The sequence below is a fragment of the Trachypithecus francoisi genome, unplaced genomic scaffold, assembly GCF_009764315.1.
Source record: "Trachypithecus francoisi isolate TF-2019V2 unplaced genomic scaffold, Tfra_2.0 Lachesis_group16, whole genome shotgun sequence".
Classification (NCBI taxonomy): domain Eukaryota; kingdom Metazoa; phylum Chordata; class Mammalia; order Primates; family Cercopithecidae; genus Trachypithecus; species Trachypithecus francoisi.
The window spans coordinates 47,228,102-47,253,355 of NW_022681461.1; the positions used below are offsets into that span (position 1 = coordinate 47,228,102).

The following is a 25,254-nucleotide window of genomic DNA, read 5'->3' on the forward strand; positions in this document are numbered from 1 at the left end:
AAAAATAGCTGGGGACAGCATCAAAGGCAGCTTGATCAATTAATGGGCCCTTTGCAAATGTGTACTCATCAAAGCTGTCATCCAGTGAAAAAATATGACCCATCCACCTGCATGAAAAGAGGCCAATAAAAGTACACAGGTGACCTTGGCTATCAAATAAAGGAGAAGCTTCTGTGAGGGTAAAACTGCACAGTTTGTATTTGCTGATTAATTCTCACCATTTTTTGGGTTTTTGTTTTGTTTTGTTTATTTGCCCTTGTGGTTCTGTTCTACAGGACACTAAAGAGTGTGTACAGAACAAAGAAGAGCAAAATAGACTAATTATAAAAAATCTGGAGGAGGAAAACAATAAATTAAGTACCCGCTGCACTGACCTGCTAAATGACCTGGAGAAACTGAGGAAGCAGGAAGCACACTGGAGAAAAGAAAAATATAGCACTGATGCAAAAATAAAGGTATACAATAGGAATTGAATCCATACTCCTCTTTTGGATCTAACTTTTTCTAGGAAGTTTAATGCATGTTATTTTCTTTCAATAACAAGCTATATATTCATATCCTCCAGTGGGGACTAGCATTAATTTATATTCTTTCACTTAAGACCCACAGCTTTTTAAAAATTGATGTTGCAAAGCAGGAAACTGACTTCAAATGGTTATCCTAAAATGTAATCATTAAAAAATAAAGGCTATTGCATTTTGAAATAAAATGTGTTTTCAAATAACATATTTAGAATCATGGGTTTTAACTTTTTCACTTAAGGCTTAAGCTTACAAAGATAGCTAGAATTTATTGCAATATGGTTTTTAAGACTATTTTCTAGATCCTTTAAAATATAAAGTATGGCCGGGCGCGGTGGCTCAAGCCTGTAATCCCAGCACTTTGGGAGGCCGAGACGGGCGGATCACGAGGTCAGGAGATCGAGACCATCCTGGCTAATACGGTGAAACCCTGTCTCTACTTAAAAATACAAAAAACTAGCCGGGCGACGAGGCGGGCGCCTGTAGTCCCAGCTACTCGGGAGGCTGAGGCAGGAGAATGGCGTAAACCCAGGAGGCGGAGCTTGCAGTGAGCTGAGATCCGGCCACTGCACTCCAGCCTGGGTGGCAGAGCAAGACTCCGTCTCAAAAAAAAAAAAAAATAAAATAAAATAAAATAAAATATAAAGTATAAAAAATACTAAACTGTTAAACAATACAAATATGTGGTTCTATGGTGGTGCTTTCTTTGACTTTAAAGGAAAGGGCCTTATTTATGGGAAATTTTTATTTTTGTAGAAGATAAAAGTTACAATCAATCGTTATAATCTTATACCCTTTTTAAAAGGCTAATCAAGTGAGGCAGTGGTTTCTTTTTTTATGAGTATTTTTCAAAATAATACTTTTTTATGGCATTCTTTTTGTCTTTAGAGGTTTTTGCTAATTTCTTTTCTTATTAAATTACATGTTTTTTTTTAACTATAGATTTTGTTGAAAAGGCCAGATCCAGATTTTAGTGCTAGTAAATTTGGTGGTCTCTCAATATGTATACCCCTAAAAAGAACACACACACACACACACACACACACACACACACACACAGAGCTATTCAACAGTTATAAGCAGTTGACCATATGTATCTGCAGGTTCTGCATCAGTGGATCAAACTATTCAGAAAAAAAACCACAATTAAAAGTAACAATACAGTAATAAAAAACAATGCAAGTAAAAATACGATATAACAGCTGTTTACATTGTATTCGGTATTTTGAGTGATCTAGAGATGATTTAAAGTATGTGGGAACATGTGTAGAGTATTTGCAAATACTATGCCATTTTATATAAGAGACTTAAAGCATCCTTGGGTTTTGGTATCTGTGGAGAGTCCTGCATTCAATCCTCCAGGAATACTGAGGGACAATCATATATGTATGGATGTATGGGTGTGTATATGCATGTATGCAAGAATATTTAAGTTAGGGGAGAAGAATACATCTTTCTTGGAGTATAAACCTGTTGCAGATTATTTATGGAAATATTTAAGTCTATTAGGGCATGATCATGGGTTGACTGAGCCATTGAGAGAACTGAATTCTGGTGGATTTATTTTCTTAATTTTTATATCAGTTTCTGCTTCTGCGCAAGCTTTAAACAGTTTGGAAGTGTGATAAGGGTAAACCAGTACTTGTGTTAATTCACAGCTACATGATTATTTAGTGATAATTTTTATTTCCTTATTTATTCTATTTGAATAATCAGTTCTGGGATTTGCTGTGACTTGTGGTTGTGTAACATTTTTTTCTTATGGCGTTATTGTCTTTTACTGCTTTTTGGGCATTCATTATTTATTTTGCATACTAATATTTTGTATCTTATAAATACTTTCTGTTCTATAAACCTTGAATAAGGAAAACTGGAATTTCAAAAGTTTGTGAATTTTGGTAGTCATTTTATTATTTTCTTCTCAAATGTTTTTGCTTTAAAAGTTTTATATGACGAAGTTTTCCCCACCCTAAAGTCTTTATTCTATTTATAATTTATTTTCGGATGTGATGGTCCACATCATTTACTCAGTATCCACGGAAGCAGCAAGATTGTTCACTGATCTTCTCCCAGCTTTCTCCCATGAAGCATGGTTGTAAAAGAATTCTCATAGCTACCTTCCTGGAAAGTAGATCTTACCACCCTCATTCAGAGAGGTTCTGTCTTGTACCTAGAGTCCAAGAAGAATTTGAACAAACATTCCTTTCTAATGAGTTTATTTTACCACAGGATCATATGCCTTTGTCCTCCAGTCACAGTTTTGCATGACTGTCCATAAAAACACACAGTTTTCCCTGGGTCTTTGGGTCTTCATTTCCTACATCTACTGTGTCATGTAAAACTTTGGTTAAATAAATGTTATATTTTTCTCTTAGTGATTTGTCTTTTGTTACCGGGATATCAGCCATGAACCTTGCCATGGGTAAGGAAAAGATACTACTTTTTATTTCCTACATGTACATATATTTTCATTTCTTTTGGTTATATACTTAGGAGTGAGATTATTGAGTCATATGGTAACTGTTTTTAAGCTTTTGAGGAACTGCCAGACTATTTCCCAAAGCAGCTGTGCCATTTTACATTCAGACACTATGAGGGTTTTGATTTTTCCATCTTCTCATCAACACTTGTAATTTTTTGCCCTTTTTGTTATAGCCACCTCAGGGATGTGAAGTGATATCTCATTATGGTTTTTTGTTTGTTCATTTGTTTGAGACAGAGTCTTGCTCTGTCGCCCAGGCTGGAGTACAGTGGCGTGATCTCGATTCACTGCAACCTCTGCCTTCCCGGATACAAGCTATTCTCCTGCCTGAGCCTCCCGAGTAGCTGGGACTACAGGCACGTGCCACCACATGCAGATAATTTTGTATTTTTAGTAGAGATGGGGTTTTGCCATGTTGGCCAGGCTAGTCTCAAATCATTTTGGTTTTGATTTACGTTTTCCTGATGGTAAATGATGGTGAGCATCTTTTCATGTATTACTATCTTTGGAGAAATGTCTATTCAAATCCTTTGTGTACATACTGGATCCATGTTCTTTATCAGGATATATACATTGAAACATTTTTTCTTAAAATTTTTGTTACTTTTTACTCTCTTGATGGTGTTCTTAAAAATACCAGTTTTTAATTTTGATAGTTTTATTTATCTACCTTTTTTTGGTGTTGCCCATACTTTTGATGTCATATCTAAGAAACCATTGCTAATCCAAGGTCATGAAGATTGACACCTTTGTTTTGTTCTAGGAGTTTTATAGTTTTATTTCTTACATTTAATTCTTTGATACATTTTGAGTTAACTTTTGAATATGGTGTGAGATACAGGTCTAACGTCATGCTTTTTTTTGGTATGTTTTATTTCGTTGTTTCAGCACCATTTGTTGAAGAAAATTCTTTTTTCCCCACTGAATTGTCTTGATACTATTTTTGAATATCAGTTGTCTGTAAATATAAGCATTCATTTTTGGACCTCAGTTCTGTTTATTTGATCTATACATCTGTCCTCCTACCTATGCCACATTCTCTTGATTTTTGCAGATTTGTAGCGAGTTTTGAAATTGGGGTATATGTGTCCTCTATATTTTTTCTTTTTCTAGATTAGCTCTTCTGCGTCTGTTATATTTTCATATGAATTTTAGAATTATCTTTTTTCAGTTGGGCGCGGTGGCTCAAGCCTGTAATCCCAGCACTTTGGGAGGCCGAGACAGGCGGATCACGAGGTCAGGAGATCGACACCATCCTGGCTAACACGGGGAAACCCCGTCTCTACTAAAAAATAAAAAAAACTAGCTGGGTGAGGTGGCGGGCGCCTGTAGTCCCAGCTGCTGGGGAGGCTGAGGCAGGAGAATGACGTAAACCCGGGAGGCGGAGCTTGCAGTGAGCTGAGATCCGGCCACTGCACCCCAACCTGGGTGACAGAGCGAGACTCCGTCTCAAAAAAAAAAAAAAAAAAGAATTATCTTTTTTCTTCTGCCCAAAAAAGCCATCAGAGAGTTTAATAGAGATTGCCTTGAATCAGTAGATCAGTTTGGGGAGTATTATAATCTCAATATTATTAAGAATCTTCTGATCCATCAACATGTGATGTTTTCCATTTATTTTGGTCATTTTCAATTTTTTCAGTTGTTTTGTGTCTTTCAGGGTATAAATTTGCACTTCTTTGAGTAAATGCATTCTTGAATATTTTATTATTTTTGATGCTATTATAATGGGAACTGTTATTAATTTTCTCGTCAGGTCATTCATTCATAATGTATAGACACACAATTGAGTTTTGTATACTGATCTTGTATACTGCAACCTTTCTGAATAGGATAACTAATTCTGATTTTTTTTTTTTAGTAAATTCCTTAAGATTTTCTACATGTCATATCACGACTTCTGCAAGTAGACATAGTTTCACTTCTTCCTTTCTAATCTGAGTGCTTTTAATTTCATTTTATTTTATACTTTCCTGCTGGAAATCCTCGTATAGTGTTAAATAGAGAAAGAGTGGATATCTATGTCTTTTCAAATACCTATTTGCCATTTGTTTGTCTTTTGAGAAATGTGTATTCACATCTTTTGTCCCTTTTTAAATCAGATAATTGGATTTTTTTTCACATAGAGTTGTTTGAGTTCCTTATATATTCTGGTTATTAATCCCTTGTCAGATGGATAGTTTGCAGATATTGTCACTTTGTTGATTGCTTTCTTTGCTGTGCAGAAGCTTTTTTTTTTTTTTTTTTATGTAATGCTAACTTCTTATTTTATTTTTCAGATATTTTTCTCAACTATAGGCTCTTTCATTTTTTTCTTTTTTTTATTTTTATTTTATATTTTTTTTATTTTATTTTTTTTTTATTATACTTTAAGTTCTAGGGTACATGTGCATGACGTTTATATCATGTATAACTCCCCAATGCAATCCCTCCCTCCTCCCCCCTCCCCATGATAGGCCCCAGTGTGTGATGTTCCCCTTCCCGAGTCCAAGTGATCTCATTGTTCAGTTCCCACCTATGAGTGAGAACATGCGGTGTTTGGTTTTCTCTTCTTGTGATAGTTTGCTAAGAATGATGGTTTCCAGCTGCATCCATGTCCCTACAAAGGACGCAAACTCATCCTCTTTGATGGCTGCATAGTATTCCATGGTGTATATGTGCCACATTTTCTTAATCCAGTCTGTCACAGATGGACATTTGGGTTGATTCCAAGTCTTTGCTATTGTGAATAGTGCCGCAATAAACATACGTGTGCATGTGTCTTTGTAGTAGAGTAATTTATAATCCTTTGGGTATATACCCAGTAGTGGATGGCTGGGTCATATGGTACATCTAGTTCTAGATCCTTGAGGAATCGCCATACTGTTTTCCATAATGGTTGAACTAGTTTACAATCCCACCAACAGTGTAAAAGTGTTCCTATTTCTCCACATCCTCTCCAACACCTGTTGTTTCCTGACTTCTTAATGATTGCCATTCTAACTGGTGTGAGATGGTATCTCATTGTGGTTTTGATTTGCATTTCTCTGATGGCCAGTGATGATGAGCATTTTTTCATGTGTCTGTTGGCTGTATGGATGTCTTCTTTTGAGAAATGTCTGTTCATATCCTTTCCCCACTTTTTGATGGGGTTGTTTGTTTTTTTCTTGTATATTTGTTTGAGTTCTTGGTAGATTCTGGATATTAGCCCTTTGTCAGATGAGTAGGTTGCAAAAATTTTTTCCCATTCTGTAGGTTGCCTGTTCACTCTGATGGTAGTTTCTTTAGCTGTGCAAAAGCTCTTTAGTTTAATTAGATCCCATGTGTCAATTTTGGCTTTTGCTGCCGTTGCTTTTGGTGTTTTAGACATGAAGTCCTTGCCCATGCCTATGTCCTGAATGGTACTACCTAGATTTTCTTCTAGGGTTTTTATGGTATTAGGTCTAACATTTAAGTCTCTAATCCATCTTGAATTAATCTTCGTATAAGGGGTAAGGAAAGGATCCAGTTTCAGCTTTCTACTTATGGCTAGCCAATTTTCCCAGCACCATTTATTAAATAGGGAATCCTTTCCCCATTTCTTGTTTCTCTCAGGTTTGTCAAAGATCAGATGGCTGTAGATGTGTGGTATTATTTCTGAGGACTCTGTTCTGTTCCATTGGTCTATATCTCTGTTTTGGTACCAGTACCATGCTGTTTTGGTTACTGTAGCCTTGTAGTATAGTTTGAAGTCAGGTAGCGTGACGCCTCCAGCTTTGTCCTTTTGACTTAGGATTGTCTTGGCAATGCGGGCTCTTTTTTGGTTCCATATGAACTTTAAAGCCGTTTTTTCCAATTCTGTGAAGAAAGTCATTGGTAGCTTGATGGGGATGGCATTGAATCTATAAATCACCTTGGGCAGTATGGCCATTTTCACGATATTGATTCTTCCTATCCATGAGCATGGTATGTTCTTCCATTTGTTTGTGTCCTCTTTGATTTCACTGAGCAGTGGTTTGTAGTTCTCCTTGAAGAGGTCCTTTACATCCCTTGTAAGCTGGATTCCTAGGTATTTGATTCTCTTTGAAGCAATTGTGAATGGAAGTTGATTCCTGATTTGGCTCTCTGCTTGTCTGTTACTGGTGTATAAGAATGCTTGTGATTTTTGCACATTAATTTTGTATCCTGAGACTTTGCTGAAGTTGCTTATCAGCTTAAGGAGATTTTGGGCTGAGACAATGGGGTTTTCTAAATATACAATCATGTCATCTGCAAACAGGGACAATTTGACTTCTTCTTTTCCTAACTGGATACCCTTGATTTCTTTCTCTTGCCTGATTGCCCTAGCCAGAACTTCCAACACTATGTTGAATAGGAGTGGTGAGAGAGGGCATCCCTGTCTTGTGCCAGTTTTCAAAGGGAATTTTTCCAGTTTTTGCCCATTCAGTATGATATTGGCTGTGGGTTTGTCATAAGTAGCTCTTATTATTTTGAGGTACGTTCCATCAATACCAAATTTATTGAGCGTTTTTAGCATAGAGGGCTGTTGAATTTTGTCAAAAGCCTTTTCTGCATCTATTGAGATAATCATGTGGTTCTTGTCTTTGGTTCTGTTTATATGCTGGATTACGTTTATTGATTTGCGAATGTTGAACCAGCCTTGCATCCCAGGGATGAAGCCCACTTGATCATGGTGGATAAGCTTTTTGATGTGCTGCTGAATCCGGTTTGCCAGTATTTTATTGAGGATTTTTGCATCGATGTTCATCAGGGATATTGGTCTAAAATTCTCTCTTTTTGTTGTGTCTCTGCCAGGCTTTGGTATCAGGATGATGTTGGCCTCATAAAAAGAGTTAGGGAGGATTCCCTCTTTTTCTATTGATTGGAATAGTTTCAGAAGGAATGGTACCAGCTCCTCCTTGTACCTCTGGTAGAATTCAGCTGTGAATCCATCTGGTCCTGGACTTTTTTTGTGGGTAGGCTATTAATTGTTGCCTCAATTTCAGAGCTTGCTATTGGTCTATTCAGGGATTCAACTTCTTCCTGGTTTAGTCTTGGGAGAGTGTAAGTGTCCAGGAAATTATCCATTTCTTCTAGATTTTCTAGTTGATTTGCGTAGAGGCATTTATAGTATTCTCTGATGGTTGTTTGTATTTCTGTGGGGTCGGTGGTGATATCCCCTTTATCATTTTTTATTGCGTCTATTTGATTCCTCTCTCTTTTCTTCTTCTTATTAGTCTAGCTAGCGGTCTGTCAATTTTGTTGATCTTTTCAAAAAACCAACTCCTGGATTCATTGATTTTTTGGAGGGTTTTTTGTGTCTCTATCTCCTTCAGTTCTGCTCTGATCTTAGTTATTTCTTGCCTTCTGCTAGCTTTTGAATGTGTTTGCTCTTGCCTCTCTAGTTCTTTTAATTGTGATGTTAGAGTGTCAATTTTAGATCTCTCCTGCTTTCTCTTGTGGGCATTTAGTGCTATAAATTTCCCTCTCCACACTGCTTTAAATGTGTCCCAGAGATTCTGGTATGTTGTATCTTTGTTCTCATTGGTTTCAAAGAACATCTTTATTTCTGCTTTCATTTCGTTATGTACCCAGTAGTCATTCAGGAGCAGGTTGTTCAGTTTCCATGTAGTTGAGCGGTTTTGATTGAGTTTCTTAGTCCTGAGTTCTAGTTTGATTGCACTGTGGTCTGAGAGACAGTTTGTTATAATTTCTGTTCTTGTACATTTGCTGAGGAGTGCTTTACTTCCAATTATGTGGTCAATTTTGAATAAGTGCGATGTGGTGCTGAGAAGAATGTATATTCTGTTGATTTGGGGTGGAGAGTTCTATAGATGTCTATTAGGTCCGCTTGGTGCAGAGATGAGTTCAATTCCTGGATATCCTTGTTAACTTTCTGTCTCGTTGATCTGTCTAATGTTGACAGTGGAGTGTTGAAGTCTCCCATTATTATTGTATGGGAGTCTAAGTCTCTTTGTAGGTCTCTAAGGACTTGCTTTATGAATCTGGGTGCTCCTGTATTGGGTGCATATATATTTAGGAGAGTTAGCTCTTCCTGTTGAATTGATCCCTTTACCATGATGTAATGGCCTTCTTTGTCTCTTTTGATCTTTGATGGTTTAAAGTCTGTTTTATCAGAGACTAGGATTGCAACCCCTGCTTTTTTTTGTCCTCCATTTGCTTGGTAGATCTTCCTCCATCCCTTTATTTTGAGCCTATGTATGTCTCTGCATGTGAGATGGGTCTCCTGAATACAGCAGACTGATGGGTCTTGACTCTTGATCCAGTTTGCCATTCTGTGTCTTTTAATTGGAGCATTTAGTCCATTGACATTTAAGGTTAATATTGTTATGTGTGAACTTGATCCTGTCATTATGATATTAACTGGTTATTTTGCTCGTTAGTTGATGCAGTTTCTTCCTAGCCTCGATGGTCTTTACATTTTGGCATGTTTTTGCAATGGCTGGTACCGGTTGTTCCTTTCCATGTTTAGGGCTTCCTTCGGGTCTCTTGTAAGGCAGGCCTGGTGGTGACAAAATCTCTAAGCATTTGCTTATCTGTAAAGGATTTTATTTCTCCTTCACTGATGAAGCTTAGTTTGGCTGGATATGAAATTCTGGGTTGAAAATTCTTTTCTTTAAGAACGTTGAATATTGGCCCCCACTCTCTTCTGGCTTGTAGAGTTTCTGCCGAGAGGTCTGCTGTTATTCTGATGGGCTTCCCTTTGTGGGTAACCCGACCTTTCTCTCTGGCTGCCCTTAAGATTTTTTCCTTCATTTCAACTTTGGTGAATCTGGCAATTATGTGTCTTGGAGTTGCTCTTCTGGAGGAGTATCTTTGTGGCGTTCTCTGTATTTCCTGAATTTGAATGTTGGCCTGCCCTACTAGGTTGGGGAAGTTCTCCTGGATGATATCCTGAAGAGTGTTTTCCAACTTGGTTCCATTTTCCCCCTCACTTTCAGGCACCCCAATCAGACGTAGATTTGGTCTTTTTACATAATCCCATACTTCTTGCAGGCTTTGTTCATTTCTTTTTCTTCTTTTTTCTTTTGGTTTCTCTTCTCGCTTCATTTCATTCATTTGATCCTCAATCGCTGATACTCTTTCTTCCAGTTGATCGAGTCGGTTACTGAAGCTTGTGCATTTGTCACGTATTTCTCGTGTCATGGTTTTCATCTCTGTCATTTCGTTTATGATCTTCTCTGCATTAATTAATCTAGCTGTCAATTCTTCCACTTTTTTTTCAAGATTTTTAGTTTCTTTGCGCTGGGTACGTAATTCCTCCTTTAGCTCTGAGAGGTTTGATGGACTGAAGCCTTCTTCTCTCATCTCGTCAAAGTCATTCTCTGACCAGCTTTGATCCGTTGCTGGCGATGGGCTGCGCTCCTTTGCAGGGGGAGATGCGCTCTTATTTTTTGAATTTCCAGCTTTTCTGCCCTGCTTCTTCCCCATCTTTGTGGTTTTATCTGTCTCTGGACTTTGATGATGGTGACGTACGGATGGGGTTTTGGTATAGGTGTCCTTCCTGTTTGATAGTTTTCCGTCTGACAGTCAGAAGGACTGTCTGTTGGTCTGTTGGGGATTGCTTGAGGTCCACTCCAGACCCTGTTTGCCTGGGTATCAGCAGCAGAGGTTGCCGAAGATAGAATATTGCTGAACAGCGAGTGTACCTGTCTGATTCTTTCTTTGGAAGTTTCCTCTCAGGGGTGACGCCACCCTGTGAGGTGTGGGGTGTCAGACTGGCCCTAGTGGGGGATGTCTCCCAGCTAGGCTACTCAGGGGTCAGGGACCCAGCTGAGCAGGCAGTCTGTCCGTTCTCGGATCTCAACCTCCGCGTTAGGAGATCCAGGGCTCTCCCCAAAGCTGTCAGACAGAGTCGTTGGCGTCTGCACCGCCCCCGCTCTTTCCTCTAATGGACTGCAGCTGTGCGCTGTCCGCAGAGGTAGAGTCTACAGAGACAGGCAGGCTTCCTTGAGCTGCTGTGAGCTCCACCCAGTTCGAGCTTCCCAGCGGCTTTGTTTACCTACTTAAGCCTCAGCAATGGCGGGCGCCCCTCCCCCAGCCTCGCTGCTGCCTTGCGGATAGATCGCCGCAGACGGCTGTGTTAGCAGTGAGGGAGGCTCCCTGGGCGTGGGACCCTCCCGGCCAGGTGTGGGATATATTCTCCTGGTGTGCCTGTTTCCTTAAAGCGCAGTATTGGGGTGGGAGTTACCCGATTTTCCAGGTGTTGTGTGTCTCAGTTCCCCTGGCTAGGAAAAAGGATTCCTTTCCCCCTTGCGCTTCCAGGTGAGGCGATGCCTCGCCCTGCTTCAGCTCACGCTGGTCAGGCTGCAGCAGCTGACCAGCACCGATTGTCCGGCACTCCCTAGCGAGATGACCCCAGTACCTCAGTTGAAAACGCAGAAATCACCGGTCTTCTGTGTCGCTCGCGCTGGGAGTTGGAGACTGGAGCTGCTCCTATTCGGCCATCTTGCTCCGCCCTCTGCAGAAGCTTTTTAATTTGATGTGATCCCATGTGTACATTTTTGCTTTGGTTTCCTGTCCCTGTGGGGTATTACTCAAGAAATCTTTGTGCAGTCCAGTGTCCTGTAGAGTTCCTGCAATGTTTTCTTTTAGTAGCTTCACAGTTTGAGGTCTGACCTAAGTCTTTAATCCATTGTGATTTGAATTTTGTGTATGGCAACAGATAGGGGTCTAGTTTCATTCTTCTGCATATGTATATCCAGTTTTCCCAGCACCATTAACTGAAGAGACTGTCTTCCCAAATGTATTTTCATGGCACTTTTGTTAACAGTGAGTTCGCTCTAGATGTATCACTATATTTCTGAGTTCTCTCTTCTGCTCCATTGGTCTGTGTGTCTGTTTTTATGACAGTACCATGTCATTTTGGTTATTATAGCTTTGTAATCTAATTTGAAGTCAGGTAATGTGATTCCTCCAGTTTTGTTCTTTTTGCTCAGGATAGCTTTGGCTACTCTTGGTCTTTTGTTATTCCATATAATTTTCAGATTAAAAAAAATCTGAAAAGAATGTCGTTAGTATTTTGATGGGGATTGCATAGAATCTGTAGATGGCTTTGGGCATTATGGACATTTTAACAATATTGATTCTCCAATCCATGAGCAAGGTATTTCTTTCCTTTTTTTTTTTTTTTTTTTTTGGTGTCCTCTTTAGTTTCTCTCATCAATGTTTTATAGTTTTCACTGTAGAGATCTTTAACTACTTTGGTTAATTCCTAGGTATATAATTTTATTTGTAGCTATCATAAGTAGGATTACTTTCTTAATTTTTTTTTCAGATTGTTTGCTGTTGGCCTATAGCAATGCTGCTGCTTTTTGTCTGTTAATTTTGTATCCTGCAACTTTACTGAATTTGTTTATTCATTCTAATAGGTTTTTGGTGGAGTCTTCAGGTTTTTCCAAATATGAGATTATATCATCGGCAAACAAGGATGATTTGACTATTTCCTTTCCAACTTGGATGCCCTGTCTTTGTCTTGTCTGGTTGCTCTAGGGCTTCCAGTACTGTGCTGAATAACAGTGGTTAAAGTGGGTATCCTTGTCATGTTTCAGATTTTAGCATCAAGCTTTCAGCTTTTCCACATTCAGTATGATACTAGCTAGCTTCCAGGCTATCATTTATGGCTTTTATTGTTTTGAGGTATGTTCCTTCTATATCCAGTTTTTTTGAGAGTTTTTATCATGACACAATGTTGAATTTTATCAAATGCTTTTTCACCATCACTTGAAATGATCATGTGTTTTGTTTTGGCTTTTGTCTTCGAGATGGAGTCTCGCTGTGTTACCCAGGCTGGAGTACAGTGGTACAATCTTGACTTACTGCAACTTCTGCCTCCTGGGTTCAAGTGATTCTCCTGCCTCAGCCTCCTGAGTAGCTGGGATTACAGGCATGCACCACCATGCCTGGCTAATGTTTGTATTTTTAGTAGAGACAGGGTTTTGCCATGTTAGCCAGGCTGGTCTTGAACTCCTGAGCTCAGATGATCTGCCTGCTTCAGCCTCCCAAAGTGCTGAGATTACAGGCGTGAGCCACCACACCTGGCCAGGTTTTGTTTTTCATTCTGTTGATATGATGTATCTGATGATGTATCCTAATGATTGATTTGCATATGTTAAACCATCCTTGCATCCCTAGGATAAATTCTACTTGGTCATGATGAATGATCTTTTTGATTTGGTGCTAATATTTTATTGAGGATTTTTGGTATCAATGTTCATCAGGAATATTGGCCTGTAGTTTCCTTTTTTTGATATGTCTTTGTCTGACTTTGGTATCAGGGTAATACTGACCTTGTAGAATGAGTTTGAAAGTATTCCTTTCTCTATTCTTCAGAATAGTTTGAGCAGGATTGGGGTTACTTCTTATTTAAATGTTTGGTAGAATTCAACAGTGAAGCTGGGAGACATCTTTTCTGGTAGACTTTTTATTTAAGGCTTCAATCTCATTACTTGTTATTGATCTGTTCAGGTTTTGGATTTATTCATGGTTCTGTCTTAGTAGGTTGTATGTGTCTATCAATTTGTCTATTCTAGATTTTTGAGTTTATTAGCATATAGTTGCTCATAGTAGCCATTAATAATCCTTTGAATTTCTGCAGTATCTGTTGTAATGTCTACTTTCTCATCTCTGATTTTATTTATTTGGGTTTCTTTTCTCCTGAGTTAATCTGGCTAATGTTTTGTCCACTTAGTTTATCTTTCAAAACACCAACTTTCTTTTCATTGTTCTTTTGTATTGTTTGTTTCAATTTCATTGATTTCTGCTCTGATCTTTATTCTTTCTTTTCTTCTAATAATTTTGCATTTTGTTTGTTTTTGCTTTTCTAGTTCTTTAGGATGCATTGTTAGGTTGTTTATTTGTTAGGTGCTTTTTTGATGTAGATGTTTATAGCATAAAATTTGCTTTTAGTACTACTTTCACTGTAGCCCATAGGTTTTGGTATAGTGTGTTTCCATTATCATTTGCTTCTGGGAATTTTTCAGTTTTCTTCTTACTTTCTTCATTGACCTACTGGTCATTCAGGAGCATATTGTTTAATTTCCATGTGATGTGTCATTTCCAAAATTTTTCTTGTTACTTATTTCTAGTTTTATTCCACTGTGCTCAGAGAAGATGCTTGATATAATTTTAGTTTTTTGAAATGTTTACACTTGTTTTGTGGTGAACATATGGCCTATCCTTGAGAATGAGCTACATGCTGAGGAGAAGAATGTGTATTCTGCAGCCATTAGATGAAATGTGGTGTAAATATCTATTAGGTACATTTGGTCTGTAGTGCAGGTGAGTGTTGTTTCTTTATTGATTTTTGGTCTGGATTACCTATCCAATGCTGAAGGTGGGGTGTTGAAGCCTCCAGCTGTTATTGTATTGGGGCCTATCTCTCTTTAGCTATAATAATATTTTCTTTATATATCTTGATGCTCCAGTGTTGGGTGCATGTATATATATTTACATTTGTTATAGTCTTTTGCTGAATTGACCTCTTTAGCATTATATAATGATCTTCTTTATTTCTTTTTATAGTTGTTGTCTTGAAATCTATTTTGTGTGATGGAGGTATAGCTACTCCTACTCTATTTTGGTTTTCATTTGCATGGAATATTTTTTTCACCCTTTTATTTTTGATCTGTATGTATTTTTAGGTTAAGTTTTCTTTCTTTCTTTCTTTCTTTCTTTCTTTCTTTCTTTCTTTCTTTCTTTCTTTTTTTTTTTTTTGTTGAGACGGAGCCTCGCTCTGTCACCCAGGCTGGAGTGCAGTGGCCTGATCTCAGCTCACTGCAAGCTCCGCCTCCCGGGTTTACGCCATTCTCCTGCCTCAGCCTCCCGAGTAGCTGGGACTACAGGCGCCCGCCACCTCGCCCGGCTAGTTTTTTTTTTTTTTAGTAGAGACGGGGTTTCACCGTGTTAGCCAGGATGGTCTCGATCTCCTGACCTCGTGATCCGGCTGTCTCGGCCTCCCAAAGTGCTGGGATTACAGGCTTGAGCCACCGCGCCCGGCCTCTTTTTTTTTTTTTTTAACACATGGTCTCACTCTGTTACCCAGACTGGAGTACAGTGGCATGATCATGGCTCACTTCAGCCTCCACCTCCTAGGCTCAAGCAATCCTCCCACCTCAGCCTCTTGAGTAGCTGAGACTATAGGCATATACCACCAGATCTCGCTAATTTTTTGTTTTTTAATTTTTTGTAGAGTGAGGTCTTGCTATGTTGCCCAGACTGATCTCAAACTCCTGGGCTCAAGTGACTCTCCTGCCTCTGCCTTCCAAAGTGCTGGGGTTACAGGTGTGCATCACCATGCCTGGTCCCCTGAAGTTTCTTGTGCGCAACAGATGATTGAGTCTTGCTTTTTGAAAAAATATATATATGGGGAGAGTTTGTTCCATTTGCTTTCGGCATTATTCATTTACCTGTAGCATTATTATTGATAAGTAAGGACTTAACTCCTGCCATTTGTTATTTTTTGTTTTTTAATTTTTTGGTTGTTTTATGGTCTTCCATTTTTTTCTTCCTTCTGTTTTTCTTTTAGTAAAGGTGATTTTCTCTGGTGGTATGATTTAATTTCTTCTTTATTTTTTATGTATCCATTGTATATGTCTTGATTTGAGGTTACCATGAGGCTTGCATATACTGTTTTATCACCCATTATTTTAAACTGATTACATCTTAACACTGATTGCATATACACATTAACAAACAATGAGAAAACTAATATAAACTCTAATCTTCCTCCTGTTTTGTAACGTTTTGTGCTTTTTATTTATATCTTATTCTACTGTAGTAAGTCTTGAAAGTTGTCAGTTATTATTTTTGATAGATTTACCTTTTGTTGTTTTTACTCAAGATATGAGTAGTTTACACTACAATTACACTTTTATAATACTCTGTATTTGTCTGTATACTTGCTCTTGACAGTGAGCTTTGTTCCTTTGTATGCCTTCTTATTGCTTATTAATGTCATTTTTTATTTTCTTTCAAATTGAAGAATTTTTTTAGCATTCCTTGTAGGACAGACTTGGTGTTGATGAAATCCCTCAGCTTTTGTTTGTCTGGGAAAGTCTTTGTTTGAAGGATATTTTTGATGGATATACTACTCTATGTTAAAAGTTTCTTTTTTTTTCCTTCAGCACTTTAAATATGTCATGGCACTCTCTACCGGCCTGTAGAGTTTCCACTTTGCAATCTGCTGCCAGATGTATTAGAGGTCCATTGTATGTTATTTGTGTGTGTGTATGTGTGTGTGTTTTTCTGCTTTTAGTATCCTTTCTTTATCCTTGGCCTTTGGGATTTTGATTATTAAATGCCTTGAGGTAGTTTTCTTTGGGTTACATCTACTTCATGGTCTATAACCTTTTTGTTCTTGGATACTGATATCCTTCCCTAGGTTTGGTATGTTCTCTGATATTATCCCTTTGAATAAATTTTCTAGCCTGACCTTTCTCTACCTCTCTTTAAGGCAAGTAATTCTTAGATTTGCCCTTTTCACTTTATTTTCTCAATCTTGTGTGTGTGCTTCATTCTTTTTACTCATTTTTATTTTGTCTCCTCTGACTGTGTTTTTTCAAACAACCTGTCTTCAATCTAACTAGGTCTTCTGCTTGATCAGTTCTGCTTTCAAGAGGCTGATGCATTCTTTAATATGTCAGTTACATTTTTCAGTTCCAGAATTTCTGCTTTATTCTTTTTAATAACTTCAATTTATTTTAAAAATATATCTGTAGGATTCTGAATTCCTTATCTGTGTTAATCTTGACTGCACTTCCTCAAAGCAGCTATTTTCAATTATCTGTCTGAAAGATCACATATCTGTATCTCTCCACAATTTGCCCTTGGTTATTCATTTAGTTCATTTGCGGAGGTCATGTTTTCTTGGATGATTTGATGCTTGTGGATATTCACTGGTATCTGGACATTGAAGACTTAGGTATCTTTTGCATTCTTTATAGTCTGTGATTGTTTGTACTCATCTTTCTCGGGAAGGCTTTCCTGGTATTTGAAGGGACTTGGATGTTGTGATCTATGTCTTTGGTCATTGGAGCCTTATCTGCATTAGAGGGCACTATAAGCCCAGTAACACTGTGCCTCGTGTAGAATTAGAAATACTGCCTTGGTGGTCTTGTGTGATATCCGGGAGAATTTCCTGGATTACTGGGCAGAGACTATTGTTCTCTTCCCTTACTTTCCCCGAAACAAATGGAATCTTTCTCTATGATAAGCTGCCTGGATTTAGTGGATGGGTTACACAAGCACTCCTGTGACCACCAACATTGGAAACGAGCTGGGTCATATTTGAAGCTAGTGCAGCACTGGTTCTCACTCAAGGCCCATGGATACCACTATGTGGTTATTGCATGTGTTTACTCAAGGACTAAGGACTCCACAATCAGCAATTTGTTAATGCAGCCAGACCCGTGTCCTTCCCTTCAGTACAGCAAGTTTGCCCTGGCCATGTGCAGATAGGCCATCCGGGAGTCAGGGACTGGAGTCGGGAAAAGTAGGAATTTACCTGGTCCTCTATTCCATTACGGTTGAGCTGGTAACCAAGCCTCAATACAAAGTCCTTCCCACTCTTCTCTCTCCTTTCTTCAAGCTGCGAAGTCTCTCCACATGTCTATCACCTAAGGGCTCTTTAGTCACCAGGCTATGAATCCTGCTGGGACTGGGCCTTTCCCTCAGAGGAGTTTGTTTTTTTTCTGGTCCAGGGCATGGTTAGAAATGTTGTTCAGGAGCTAGGTCCAGGAATGGGTGCTTCAGGGCACTCCCTGGTGCCTTATTGTAGTTTGGCTCAGCCAGTGTTTAAGTTACAAGATGAAGTCCAAGTTGCAAGATGAAGTCCTCTTAATTCTCTCCTCTTCTCTAGCAGAAGGTACGAGTCTGTCCTGGAGCTGTGAGCCACACTGCCTTCGCTTAGATGAGGGGTGATGTAAGTATTCCCTGTGCTGTGCTGGGTAGTATTTTACTAGGTCACATGCACTTCACCTCCACTGACTCTGAGTCTAGCACTCCACCAAGACTGCCTGGTTGCAATACTTGTGACCTAGACTGCCTTTCAAGTTTGTTTAGGACCTCAGATCATATTAGCTCATTGTGACAGGGCTTGCCTGAACTCAGGTTCTAACTGCTGGGTTGGGAGATATGCTTCTGGCTAGGGCTGGTCTACATGTTCCCTCTATGGTGCCAGCTGAGTTCTGCCCCATGTTCCTTTCTACTATGACAGAGTAGAACTGAGTTGCAGTGCAAAGTTCCTCAGTCCCTGTGCTCTGCCTCTCCCAAGAACACAATTTCTGTCTCTGCATCATGTAGCTACTGCTGGGGGATAGGGAAAGGGTTATGTGGGTTACTCGAGACTGTCTGTCCTTCCTTCTTCAGTGCCTCTTTCTGTAATATGTTAAAACGAGATACTGTGATTGCTAACCTGAGTTTTGGTTCTTAAGAAGGTGCTTTTTTTGTATGTGGATAGTTGTTCAATATGGTGTTTGTGCATGGAGAATGATTGCTTGAGGCTTCTATTTAGCCATCTTGCTCCACCTCCTCCCATCAGGTGGTTTTCGTTATAAAGGGAATATTGGATTTTGCCAAATACTTTTACTTTTTTTGCATCTATTGAAATGATCATGTGGTTTCTCTGTTCTTTCTTTCTTTCTTTTTCTTTCTTTTTTTTTGGGGGGGGGACAGGATCTCACTCTGTCACCCAGGCTAGAGTGTGGTGGGATGACAGAGCTCACTGCAACCTCTGCTTCCCAGGCTCAAGCAATTCTCCAACCTCAGCTTCCGAAGCAGCTGGGACTACAGGTGTCAGCCACCATGACTTGCTAATTATTTGTAGAGACATGGTTTTGCCATGTTGCTTTGGCTGGTCTTGAACTCCTGAGCTCAAAGCGATTCACCTGCCTCAACCTACCAAAATGTTGGGATTACAGGCGTGAGCCACTGCACCCACCCACCCTTGTCTTTCATTATACTGGTGTGGTGTGTTCTATTAATTGATTTTTTTGATGTTAAAGCAACCTTACATTATTGAGATATCTTTATTTTACACTTGCCTTGGTATCAGGATTATGCTGTCCTTACAGAATGAGTTAGGACATATTACATCCTCTTCTAGTTGTTATAACAGTTTTAGAGGGTTTGGTATTCTTCTTCAGATGTTGGGTAGAATTCACCAGTGAAGCTACTGTCCCTGAATTTTTCTTAGTTGGGAGATTTTGATAACTGATTCAGTCTCTTCATTTGTTATCTTGGTTAAGACTGTTCTTGAGTCAGTTTAGGTAATTCAGATGTTTCTAACAATTTGTCCATTTTGTCTAAATTATTTAATTAGAAGGAAAATTATTGATATTTATAAATATGTTAATTTATTATATAAATATGGAATATATACTAAACAAATAGAATCAAAATGTGTCACTATAAAAAGTCAACTAAGAAAATCAGTAATAGAGGAAATGAAGGACAAAAATGCTGTTTTATATATAGAGAAAAAAGTAATAAAATGGCAGCTTCCTTATTAATACTTACTCTAACTAATAATCCATTTAATTAGGTATTTAGCATCATGCAAACCTGAACGGACCAGTAATAAATAGCAAGATTGAGTCAGTAACAAAAAGTCTGCAAACAAACAAAAGCCCATAATCAGATGGATTCATTGTAATATATCTAATAATTCTTTTTATTATCTTATAATCATTTTCATTTCTTTATAGTTAATAGTAGTGTTCTCATGTCATTTCAGATTTTAGTTACTTGCATCCTTTGTTTTTCTTTGGTAGTTTAGCTAAGGGTTTGCAAAATTGAACATTCTTTTGAGGAAATAACCTTTTACTTTGATTCTCAATTATTTTTCTATCCCTTCTCCTTTTAAAATTTCAACTCTAATATTTATTATTTATTTTCTTCTATCTTTGAGTTTAGTTTGCTATTCTTTTCTAGGTTCTCAAGTTACAAACTTAGGATATTAATGAGATACATCTTTTTAAAACATAGGTGCTTATGGCTATAAATTTCCTTCTGAGCAACTGTATTTGCGACATGGCATAGTTTTGGTGTGTTGTGTTTCTTTATATTCACCTCTAATATTTTGTAATTCCCTTGTGATTTCTTCTTTGACCCATAGGTTCTTTGAGTGTTTTTTTTTTTTTTTTTTTTGAGATGGTGTCTCACTCTGTCACCCAGGCTGGAGTGCAGTGGTGCGATCTAGGCTCACTGCAAGCTCTGCCTCCCAGGTTCATGCCATTCTTTTGCCTCAGCCTCCCAAGTAGGTGGGACTACAGGTGCCTGCCAGCATGCCTGGCTAATTTTTTTGTATTTTCAGTAGAGTCGGGGTTTCACTGTGTTAGCCAAGATGGTCTCTATCTCCTGACCTCGCTATCCTCCTTCCTCGGCCCCACAAAGTGCTGGGATTACAGGCATGAGCCACTGTATCTGGCTGAGTGTGTTTTTAAATTTCCACATACTTGTGTATTTTCCTTTTTTCCTTCTGCTGTGGATTTCTAGCTTCATTCCATTTTATTTAGAGAAGATCCTTTGTGTTATGTTACTGTTTAAAAATTTTTTTGTCAGTTATTTTATGAATGAACTTATGGTGTGTCCTGGTGAATGTTTCATATGTATTTGAGTAGCTTTTCTACTCAATGTGTATTCTGCTGTTTTGGGATAGAGTATTTCATATATGCCTTCTAGGTGTATCTAGTATGCAATGTTGTTTAAGCCATGTTTATCATTAATAACCTTCCATGTAGATGCTTTTTCATTAGTTAATGTGGAATACTGAATTTTCAACTATTATTGTAACATTTTCTGTTTCTCTGTCAATTCTTTAATTGTTTGTTTTCTATGTTTTGGGGCTCTGTTGTTTGGTGCCTACATGTTTATTATTGTTACATCTTCTCGATGAGTTGATTATTAGATCTTTTGTCTCTTGTAACCATTTCTGCCTTAAAGTCTCTTCTTTTCTAATAGGATTATGTCTACCCCAGCTCTCTTCTGGTTACTATTTGCATGAAATGTCTTTTTCCATCACATTCCTTTTAACTTGTTTGTATCTTTGAATTTAAAGTGAATCTTTTGTAGACAACATATCATTGTAGAATGTTTTCTTTATCCCTTGTGCCAATCTCTTTTTTTCTGACTGGAGAATTTAATTCATTTATATTTAGAGAAATTATTAATGAGGAAGAACTAACTTCTGCCATTTTTTCTTTTTACGGCTTTTTATGTCTCTCATTTTCTCCATTATTGCTTTCCTTAGCTGATTTTTTCTATGACACATTTCGATTTTATTTGTTTAGTACATATGTTATTGATAATTTATTCGTGCTTACCATGTAGATAGCACATACCTTTCTAAACTTATAGCAGTAAAATTTGAATTGATACAAAGTGTTTTTGATAGCATACAAAACTCTTCTCCTCTACAGCTTTGTCCTTCCATTTTATATTATTGTTGTCACAAGTTATATCTTATACATGTGTACTTAATGTATAAGTAGTTTATACATTGTTTATGTAGTTTTTATGTAGTTTATATAGTTTTTATGTGTTTGTTTTTGAAATCATGTAGGAAATATAAAGGATAATTAGAAGCCAACTAGATAGTACTGGCTTTTATATTTGCTCGCCTATTTATCTTTACTAGAAGTCTTTATTTCTTCATGTGGATTTGAGTTACTGCCTTGCGTCCTTTCATTTCAATCTGAAGGATTCCATTTAGCATTTCTTGTAGTGCAGGTGAAGTGGTAATGACTTCTCTCTGTTTTTATTTGTAAATGTCTTAATTTCTCCCTAACTTTTTAAGGACAGTTTTTGCTGGATAGAAAATTCAAGGTTAATGTTTGTTTTTTCCATTAGTACATTAAATATGTTATCTCAGTGCCTCTGTACTCCATGGTTTCTGGCAAGAAATCAGCTTTTACTCTTATTAAGGATCCCATGTATGTGATGAATCACTTCTTTCTTGCTGCTTTGAAGATTGTCTCTTTTTTTGTAGGCTGAATTTCATGAGTTTGATTATAATGTATCTCAACATGAGTCTACTTTGTTGATCTTACTTGGAGTTTATTGAGGTTTTTGGATTTGTAGATTCATATCCTTCATCACATTTTGGAAATTTTGGGACATCATTTATTCAAATAGCAATTCTACCATTTTCTTGGTCCCCTCTCTGGTTGAGATTCCCATAATGCGTATGTTGGTCTGCTTGGTGGTGTCCCACTGGTCACTTTTTTTCTTTTTTCTTTCTTTATGCTCTTCAGACTCAATAATTTTAGTTGTTCTGTCTTCTAGTTATCTAATTACTTTTTGTGCTGAAATCTGCTGCTGAACCCTCTAGTGAATATTTTATTTCAGTTGTATTTTTTAGCTCTAGAATTACTTTTGTGTGTGTATTCCTTTTTTTTCCCTTTCATTGCTATGTAATAATCTATGATTTATGGGGTATATGTGAGTGTTTGTTAAATACATATAATTTGTAATGATGAAGTCAGGGTATTTGGGGTCTCCATCACCTTGAATATCTATCAATTGTATGTGCAGGTATCATTTATAGTCTTCTCTTTCAGTTGCTTTGAAATATACGTGATGTTGTTCCCAAGTGTAGGAACCTGAGTGTGCTATCAAACACTAGAACTTATTTCTTGCGTCTAACTGCATATTAGTTCCAATAACCAACCTTTATACATCCTCATTCTCCCACTTTCCCTTCCCAGTATATGGTATCTATCACTGTATTTCCAATTACCATGAGATAAGGTTTTTAGCTTACAGATGTGAGTAAAAATATGCAGTATTTGTCTTTCTCTCCCTGACTTATTTAATGTAATGACCTTCAGTTCCATCCATGCTACTTCAAATGGTATGATTTCATTATTTTTTATGTCTAAGTAGTATTCTATTATTTATATATACCACATTTTCTTTATGCATTAGTTTGGTTTGTTTGTGGATACTTAGGTTGATGCCATATCTTTGTTGTTTTGAATAATGCCACAATAAATGTTCAATTACAGCCACCTATCTCTTTGATATACTGATTTCTTTTCCTTTAGATAGATACCCAGTAGCGGGATTGTGGGATTGTATGGTAGTTCTGTTTGTTTTTTCGAGAAATTTCCATACTGTTTTTCTTAGTTGTTATACTGATTTACATTTTCACCAACAGTGTTTAAGAGTTCTCTTTTTTTTCTTTTTTATTATACTTTAAGTTCTAGGGTACATGTGCACAACATGCAGATTTGTTACATATGTGTACATGTGCCATGTTGGTGTGCTGCACCCATTAACTCGTCATTTACATTAGGCATATCTCCTAATGCTATCCCTTCCCCCACCTCCCACTCCCCAACAGGCCTTGGTGTGTGATGTTCCCCTTCCTGTGTCCAGGTGTTCTCATTGCTCATTTCCCACCTCTGAGTGAGAACATGCGGCATTTGGTTTCCTGTTCTTGCGATAGTTTGCTGAGAATGATGGTTTCCAGCTGCATCCATGTCCCTACAAAGGACACAAACTCATCTTTTTTATGGCTGCATAGTATTCCATGGTGTATATGTGCCACATTTTCTTAATCCAGTCTGTCACAAATGGACATTTGGGTTGATTCCAAGTCTTTGCTATTGTGAATAGTGCCGCAGTGAACATACGTGTGCATGTGTCTTTATAGCAGCATGATTTATAATCCTTTGGGTATATCCCCAGTAATGGGATGACTGGGTCATATGGTACTTCTACTTCTAGATCCTTGAGGAATCACCATACTGTTTTCCATAATGGTTGAAATAGTTTAAAATCCCACCAACAGTGTAAAAGTGTTCCTATTTCTCCACATCCTCTCCAGCACCTGTTCTTTCCTGCCTTCTTAATGATTGCCATTCTAACTGGTGTGAGATGGTATCTCATTGTGGTTTTGATTTGCATTTCTCTGATGGCGAGTGATGACAAGCATTTTTTCATGTGTCTGTTGGCTGTTTGAATGTCTTCTTTTGAGAAATGTCTGTTCATATCCCTTGCCCACTTTTTGATGGGGTTGTTTGTTTTTTTCTTGTAAACTTGTTTGAGTTCTTTGTAGGTTCTGAATATTAGCCCTTTGTCAGATGAGTAGATTGTAAAAATGTTCTCCCATTCTGTAGGTTGCCTGTTCACTCTGATGGTAGTTTCTTTTGCTGTGCAGAAGCTCTTTAGTTTAATGAGATCCCATTTGTCAATTTTGGCTTTTGTTGCCGTTGCTTTTGGTGTTTCAGACATGAAGTCCTTGCCCATGCCTGTATCCTGAATGGTACTACCTAGGTTTTCTTCTAGGGTTTTTATGGTATTAGGTCTAACATTTAAGTCTCTAATCCATCTTGAATTAATTTTTGTATAAGGAGTAAGGAAAGGATCCAGTTTCAGCTTTCCACTTATGGCTAGCCAATTTTCCCAGCACCATTTATTAAATAGGGAATCTTTTCCCCATTTCTTGTTTTTGTCAGGTTTGTCAAAGATCAGATGTCTGTAGATGTGTGGTATTATTTCTGAGGATTCTGTTCTGTTCCATTGGTCTCTGTGTCTGTTTTGGTACCAGTACGATGCTGTTTTGGTTACTGTAGCCTTGTAGTATAGTTAGAAGTCAGGTAGCGTGATGCCTCCAGCTTTATTCTTTTGACTTAGGATTGTCTTGGCAATGCGGGCTCTTTTTTGGTTCCGTATGAACTTTAAAGCAGTTTTTTCCAATTCTGTGAAGAAACTCACTGGTAGCTTGATGGGGATGGCATTGAATCTATAAATAACCTTGGGCAGTATGACCATTTTCACGATATTGATTCTTCCTATCCATGAGCATGGTATGTTCTTCCATTTGTTTGTGTCCTCTTTGATTTCACTGAGCAGTGGTTTGTAGTTCTCCTTGAAGAGGTCCTTCACATCTCTTGTAAGTTGGATTCCTAGGTATTTTATTCCCTTTGAAGCAATTGTGAATGGAAGTTCACTCATGATTTGGCCCTCTGTTTGTCTGTTACTGGTGTATAAGAATGCTTGTGATTTTTGCACATTAATTTTGTATCCTGAGACTTTGCTGAAGTTGCTTATCAGCTTAAGCAGATTTTGAGCTGAGACGATGGGGTTTTCTAAATATACAATCATGTCATCTGCAAACAGGGACAATTTGACTTCTTCTTTTCCTAACTGAATACCCTTGATTTCTTTCTCTTGCCTGATTGCCCTGGCCAGAACTTCCAACACTATGTTGAATAGGAGTGGTGTGAGAGAGGGCATCCCTGTCTTGTGCCAGTTTTCAAAGGGAATGCTTCC

The 25,254-nt window shown here is 37.9% G+C and overlaps 1 protein-coding gene across 3 annotated transcripts in view; it reads left to right on the forward strand.

The window, feature by feature from the left end:
* CNTLN (centlein) overlaps positions 1–25,254 on the forward strand; it is a 421,157-nt gene that overhangs the window by 109,699 nt on the left and 286,204 nt on the right. For all 3 annotated transcript variants that reach the window (XM_033237412.1, XM_033237414.1, XM_033237413.1), the window contains exon 5: positions 276–455. In XM_033237412.1, coding sequence (XP_033093303.1) covers positions 276–455 — 180 coding nt within the window. The remainder of the gene's footprint in view (positions 1–275; positions 456–25,254) is intronic.